Here is a 7,347-nt window from a genome sequence, read left to right on the forward strand (position 1 = left end):
ATCGCGCGGGTGAACGAATAAAAAAACGTGTAGAGAGTCTCCCCCCCTGTAGAGGCGCTGTAGAGACGCAGCCACTTTACTTCGTACGCCCGCGCGATTATTTTGAATAGACAATAGTCACTTTATTTTTTTTTCTATAATTCTAGAAAATTTTCTAGAAGAATCCAGAAAGAAAATCAGTACATTTTTCTCCTTTTTTTCAGAATTTTGAGTACATATTTCAAGAAAAATTTTTTTTTCTCAGATTCACAGAAAAAATGTTCGCTGTGAGAAAAAAACATGTTGTCAGTCATTTGGTTTTTTTTCAATTTCTGAGATAATTGAAAAAATTGATTTCTCTGAAAATCAGAATTTCTGGAAATTTTGAATTTCGAGTTTTAAAATTTTTTAGGCGACTTACAGTTATTTAAATGGCAATACCATTTTTTTTTTTGATTTTTGACTTTTGGATTTTTTTTCTGAAAAATCTTGAAAATGCGAAAATTTCAGCTGGATTTCTGTCAAAAAACCAACTCACTAGATCATCTAGGAACCGAGGTATAGGCCTTTGAAGTTTTGACGCTCTAGCTGCCTGCGTCTCTCTTGCCGCGCGCGAGAGACGCAGTGTGTCTCGTTGTCTGCGTCTCTCGCGCTGAAAACTTCAAATCACTATATCTCGGGTTCTAGAAGAGCTACAAAGTTGGTTCTTAGACAGATTTAGAAGAAAAATTGCGTGTTTTAAGCTCACTAGTTGAAACTATGGAAAAAAAAAACAAATAAAAATAATATTTTTTTGAATTTTCTTCATTTCGAGTCCTAGAAAGGCTTTCCTGAGTTTCATTTTCGTCGAAGAACCGTTCCTAGCTCTTCTAAAAGCCGAGATACAGCCATTTCAATTTTTGACGCTCTAGCTGTCTGCGTCTCTCTTGCCGCGCGCGAGAGACACAGTGTGTCTCGTCGTCTGCGTCTCTCGCGCTCAAAACTTCAAATAGTTATATCTCGGGCTCTAGAAGAGTTATATAGTTGGGGTAAAAACCAAAACGGAAACTCACGAGTACTCAAACTTCTTGTTATACTTCCAAAAATTCCGAAAATTCTAATTCTTCCAGAAAAATGTCCACTTGCGCAACTCAAACTGATCTCGACCGTTTGGCCAGTCTCAACTTTATAATTTCTCAATTTGTGAACTTATTCACAGCCCTCATCACATTTTCAGCCTCAATTTTTGCTTTAAAATTGCTAATTTTCCATTCAATACTTGAAAATTCCACAAAACTATTGCTTATCCTTAATTTGGCCTATGCAATTATCTACCAAATATTCTACAGTATCGAAGCAACTACAGTAGTCTATAAGCATTTCAATTTGGAGCATGAGAAATGCGAAATTCTAAAACTCGAAAAATCTTGTGCTCCGATTAATCAGATTTTGCTCGGCTGCTCATCCGGAATGATTTTCTGCCAAACGGGTTTAATTCTGGAACGAACGATTGCCACGTTTTATAAGGATTACTGTAGACATCATTATTTAATTAGCTCGCTAATTACCCTAATTATCTTGGTAATTAGCTCACAAATCGGAAGATTGGTTTATTGGGATGATCCTTTGAATGCGGCCAGCTTGGCTTGCTTCGTTTTCCCCAAACAAAGCGCTCAGCGATCGCTGATCTACTTTTTGTGCTGTACAGTAGTCACTATGCTCAATTTGACGGCTTCGATTTGGTTGAAGAGATATAATAAGAAATTGGAGTATCAGTGAGTTTTTGGTTTTCCTAAAAATTTTGGAATTTCCGTTTTTCTCATTTTCAAAATTTCTCATTTCATTCATTTCATTTTTTTCATTTTCTCTTCTAGAAGCCGAGATATAGTCATTTGAAATTTTGACGCTCTAGTTGTCTGCGTCTCTCTTGCCGCGCGCGAGACGCAGTGTGTCTCGTCGTCTGAGTCTCTTCAAAACTTCAAATTGCTGTATCTCGGCTTCTAGACAACCTAGAACGTTCATTTTTTTTTTGGATTTTTAGATTTTAAAAATGATTTTCAGAATTCGCTTTAAAATCGCCGCTCGTTTTCATAAACGAGAAGTGATCGAATCGACTGGAACAATTTGTTTTTTGAATTTTTCGCAATTTTCGTTATTTTTTATATATTCCGTCGGGATTTCGACAATGAAAAGTATTCGAAATGTTATACTACCGGAGACTTATTATTTGTTCATTGCTTGGCTTTATGTGTGTTTTTTTTGAATTTCTGAAGTTTTTTTTTGAATTTGTCGAAAATTGAAAACCTGTGGTTTTGGAATTTTTAATTTTTGAAAGTTTCTGAAATTTTAATAATTTTCGAATTTTTCAATTTCTGAAATTTTGAATTTCTGAAATTTTGAAATTCTGAATTTCTGAAATTTTGAAAATCTGAATTTTTTCTGAATTTCTAAATTTCTGAATTTCTGAATTTCTGAATTTCTGAATTTCTGAATTTCTGAATTTCTGAATTTCTGAATTTCTGAATTTCTAAATTTCTGAATTTCTGAATTTCTGAATTTCTGAATATCCGAATTTCTGAATTTCTGAATTTCCACCAAATTCATATTTTTTCCAGACAATTCCATTCGTCGCCATGATCTACCCACTTCTTCTGATCTACCGTATCCGGACTACAAAATCAAAACGAATTCAAAAATCTATTGAAATTTCAAACAAAATTTTAACACAAGATGATCACATCAATCAAATTAAAACTATGTGGAAATGAAGTATTTAAAAGTATTTTTTTTTATTTTTTTAATTTCTTAAATCTTGTCTGGAAATCAAAAATTTCCAGATTTCTTAAAAAGTTTGAAGTTTGAAATTTTTGGTATTTTCAGATTTCTTGAAAAATTACAAATTTCGGTTTTTAAGAACTTTTAGATTTCTTGGAACTTTGAAAAATTCAGGATTTTTGAGAAATATTCTTTTTAATAAACGGAAAATTTCGAAAATCGAAATTTTTCTCAATTTATTTGGAATTTCGAAAATTCTAGAATTTCCAGAGAACTTTATAAATTCGACTAATTTTTTTTTGAAATTCTCGAATCTCAATTTTCTCAATTTTTCACAATTTTTGTGAGCAAGAAAAAAAATAATTTTCAGACAAAATTAATTCATATAAATCGCAAAGTTGTTATCACAAAAAAAGTTTAAATGCATCAAAAAATTGAACAATCAATAAAAAAAAAGAGAGAGAGAGAGAGTTTCATATAAAACGAGAGATTTAGAGATTTAGACAGAAAAAAGGGAAATTAAAAATTTTGAGAAAATCAAGGAAGAAGAAATAAATGAATCGAAAAATTGGAAAATCCCAGAATCATCTAGAAGACGTCAAAATTAACAAAAAAAATGATTTTCAGAATTTCAAAAAATTCAGAAGACGTCAAAACTTGAAAATTTAAACTCCAGAATTTACAACGACGTTTTCTTCCTCTCCTTCATCATCTCCTTCACCGTCCTCCTCACACACGAGTCCTCCCAAGGCGTCGGCACCAGTTCCGTTCCATACTTCGACATGTTCTCCAGAAGACGTCGTCGTTGACGTCCCTCAAACTCCTCAACGAATTCTCGATCTTCAGACGGTGGCCAGAGGTCTCCGTCGCCGACGTCATCCATGTGTACACGTAGTTTGATCGATGGGACCACACGCGAGCATTGTCGGCCGGATATGGTAGGGTAGGCGGAGAGAAGACCCGTCATCTCGATTATCGTCACTGGCAGCTTCTGGAAAATTTTTTCAGAAGAATTGGGGATTCAGAAGACGTCAAAAATATTAAAAAAAATTCGAAAAAAAAATTTTTTTCTGAATTTTTCCATTTTATGAAAATTCTGAAATCCTACCGATTTGTACAACGTCGTCTCTGTAACTCGACACATTGCATCCTCGATTGGTGTACCCGCGTAGCGCGTTCGTGTTACTGGATCGCTCTGAATCAAGGAGATGTTTTAGAACTATCTAAAAGTTCTGAAATGTCACAGTTCTAAAATGTCGGCGACGTTTTAGAACAGTGACATTCAAGAACCGCGGCGTTTTGTAACTGTATCGCATTAGAACCATGACGTTTCAGAACTTTTTCGTTTTAGAACCGCGACGTTTTAGAACTGTGGCATTTCATATCTGTGACGTTTCAGAACCGCAACGTTTTAGAACTGCGACATTTGAGAACTGCGACGTGATGTATCTGTATCGCATTAGAACCACGAAGTTTCAGAACTTTTCCGTTTTAGAACCGCGACGTTTCGGAACCGCGACGTTTTAAAACGGTTGCGAAATGACATACCTCCTGCTTAATCAAAACCATTCCCAAATCGTCTTCGGCTCTCGCCAGAATCGCATCGTTCTGTTCTTTGGTCATGTAGAGGTATTCTGGAAGAAAAAAAATTAGTTGCGAAACGTCTCGGTTGCGAAATGTCCGAGTTTCGAAACGTCCTGTTTTGAAGCCTCAAAAACAGCTGGGACATTTCGCAACTGCGACACTTTAAAACCAAGTCATTTTGCAACTGCATTAACTTGGTTTCGAAATGGAACAGTTGCGAAATGTCACAGCTGATTTTGAGGCTTCAAAGCCGGATATTTCGAAACTCCGACATTTCAAAACTCGGACATTTCGCAACTCGGGCAAATCGCGGCTCTAGTATGAAATTCTGGTCCTTAGAAAAAATTCTGGTCCTTAAAAAAAATTCTGGTCCTTAAAAAAAAATTCTGGTCCTTAAAAAAAATTCTGGTCCTTAGAAAAAATTCTGGTCCTTAGAAAAAATTCTGGTCCTTAGAAAAAATTCTGGTCCTTAAAAAAAATTCTGGTCCTTAAAAAAAATTCTGGTCCTTAAAAAAAATTCTGGTCCTTAAAAAAAATTCTGGTCCTTAAAAAAAATTTCGCAACTCGGGCAAATCGGAGAGCGTTTACACACAGATGGGTCAATCACAAAGTAAACTTTGTTGACCCCAGCGATCGACGAGTTCACACTCAGTCTATTGAAGCCACATGGGGTGCTTTCAAACGGGAACTCAAAGCGAAATATGGCGTCCCAGAAGATCAACTCGTTTCGCAACTCGGGCAAATCGCGGCTCTAGTATGAAATTCTGGTCCTTAGAAAAAATTCTGGTCCTTAAAAAAAATTCTGGTCCTTAAAAAAATTCTGGTCCTTAAAAAATTCTGGTCCTTAAAAAAAAATTCTGGTCCTTAAAAAAAAATTCTGGTCCTTAAAAAAAAATTCTGGTCCTTAAAAAAAATTCTGGTCCTTAAAAAAAATTCTGGTCCTTAAAGAAAGATGTGGGTATTTGAATAGCTTTCATGTTTTTGTTTGAAAATTTGGTTAGATTGAAACGTTTATTTATTCCAATCATGTTTTCAATAGTTTTGATGTTTTAAAAATAATTTTTTTTGTAATTTTGATTTTTATTCAGAAGAAGGTATAAGACTAAAAGGTGTGGCATATAAGAATTAGAGAGGATAAATAGTTCAGAACACAAAAAAAAAGAATATCGGTTGCAACAAGATGATCTTATCCGCGTCCTTTGAACTTCCTTCGGCCGGTGAAAGTGGATTTTAGAGTAGTGGTTGTGAATCTTGGAGTAATGGTAGTCGATCTTGGAGTGGTGGTAGTGGGCCGCCCGCGTCTTCTTCTATCATTCCGAGTCTTCTGAGTGGTGATGGTTGTTTGTCTCGTTTCAGGGGCAGACGTCGTCCGTTTCGTACGAGGTTCTGTCGTGGTTCGTCTCGACTGATGGGAAGTTGTTCGTCTTGTTCTCATGGTGGTCGTGGTCCTCATGGTTGCTGTGGTTGTGATGGTGGTTGTAGGATCAGCTTTTCGACTTTGTGTCTTCTTCCGAGGTTTTCGAGTTTTGGTCGTCGTTTGCCTTGGTGTAGTTGACGAAATTGGTCTGTTGGTTTTGATAATCATTTCTGGCTTAGAAGAGGTGGTGGTTCTCATTGTAGAAGCGGTAGAAGAACTTCGACGTTCGTTTCTATTTCGATTCAAACGAGCAGCCATTTGGTTTGTCCTGTTGAAAATGTAAAGGCGCGATTGTTTCTTTCATTTCGTTGTTTGGGAGCAAATGAAACTCTATCAGAATCGAACTGTTTTCTTTTTCTGAAGATTTTCGTGGTCGGTGCTTCAGTCAATTGATCTTCCTCTTCCTGTTCATCTTCGTACTCATCTTCCTGATTCTTTTCCTGCTCCTCATCCTGCTCCTTATCCTGCTCCTCATCCTGCTCCTCATCCTGCTCCTCTTTTTGTCTATCATCCTCGCCTTCTCCCTCCTGCTCTCCGTTTTGCTCTTCTTCCTGCTCTCTCTCCTGCTCTTCCTCAAACTCTGGTTCATCTTCGTTTTGGATATCGTCATCATCATATTCATCATAATGATCATAACCATCATAATCGTCATAACCATCATAACCATCATAGACATTATTATCATCAACTGTACTATCTGCTCCGTCTTCATCATCGTCGTCTCCATGATTCGGGTCGCTGGAATCGGACTCGTCTTCACCGTCGTAGTAATCAGAGCTTTCATCCGTGGAGATTTCAGATTCACTTGAATCATAGTCATCTTCTTTCTTATAATACTTCATCTCGATCAGAAGGTGGTTCAGAAGTTTTTTTCTTCCGAAGTATCGTCTAAACATGTATGTCGACATGTATCCGTCGAGTTGATCTTCTGGGACGCCATATTTCGCTTTGAGTTCCCGTTTGAAAGCACCCCATGTGGCTTCAATAGACTGAGTGTGAACTCGTCGATCGCTGGGGTCAACAAAGTTTTCTTTGTGATTGACCCATCTGTGTGTAAACGCTCTCTGGAGGGTGCTGATGCCTCCGTAGGCGGCCCAACCATCGGATACAATCATAGAGCCTGAAGTAGACAAAATTGAGCTGAGCAGGATGTATTTTTTTTTCTTACCTGGTTTGACATGTGCTCTAATGATCGGGAGTAGAGTTGCTGCATCTCGTTGCTTCACGCGGAACATTGCCACCTTAAAAAACAAATTAAATACCAATGAAGCGATGTTTTCCATCTTGCCCATGTAAAAAACTATGAGCTCTGGAAGTGATTTAAACACAATACTATCTTTTATGAGTGTTTTTCAAAGAAATTATATGATCAATAATACATTGTTGAATAAGTATAGCTTCTAAGAACGTTATATCAAGAGTCACTCACTTTATTTGTGTGACGTTCAGTCATGCCAAATATCCAGATAGATTTTCTTCTTAGCATGTGCCCACGGTTGTATTTCGCTTTATACATGTGACTTTCGTCGATTTCGACGATTTTCCCTGAAAGTGACTATTTTATTCTGGAAAAAATTACTAACTACCTGGTCCACCAAGCAGAAAATTTGAAT

General features: G+C 36.7%; 2 protein-coding genes across 2 annotated transcripts in view; one reads left to right on the top strand and one right to left on the bottom strand.

Annotated features, from left to right (window-relative positions):
• Positions 1 to 1,092: 1,092 nt before the first annotated feature.
• Positions 1,093 to 1,737, top strand: Cbr-sra-8 (the record flags this gene model as incomplete). The annotated part of the gene is made up of 1 exon (XM_002629789.2): positions 1,093 to 1,737. The coding sequence occupies one exon, from the start codon at positions 1,093 to 1,095 to the stop codon at positions 1,735 to 1,737; it is 645 nt and encodes a 214-aa protein (XP_002629835.2).
• A 3,766-nt stretch (positions 1,738 to 5,503) lies between these two features.
• The window catches only part of CBG18725, a gene marked incomplete at both ends in the record, with an annotated part of 2,202 nt that continues 358 nt past the window's right edge, over positions 5,504 to 7,347 (bottom strand). Inside the window, 4 exons of the mRNA XM_002629790.1 lie at positions 5,504 to 6,002; positions 6,080 to 6,854; positions 6,903 to 6,975; positions 7,164 to 7,279. Coding sequence (XP_002629836.1) covers positions 5,504 to 6,002; positions 6,080 to 6,854; positions 6,903 to 6,975; positions 7,164 to 7,279 — 1,463 coding nt within the window. The remainder of the gene's footprint in view (positions 6,003 to 6,079; positions 6,855 to 6,902; positions 6,976 to 7,163; positions 7,280 to 7,347) is intronic.

The sequence above is a fragment of the Caenorhabditis briggsae genome (genome assembly GCF_000004555.2).
Source record: "Caenorhabditis briggsae complete genome, chrII, whole genome shotgun sequence".
NCBI lineage: Eukaryota > Metazoa > Nematoda > Chromadorea > Rhabditida > Rhabditidae > Caenorhabditis > Caenorhabditis briggsae.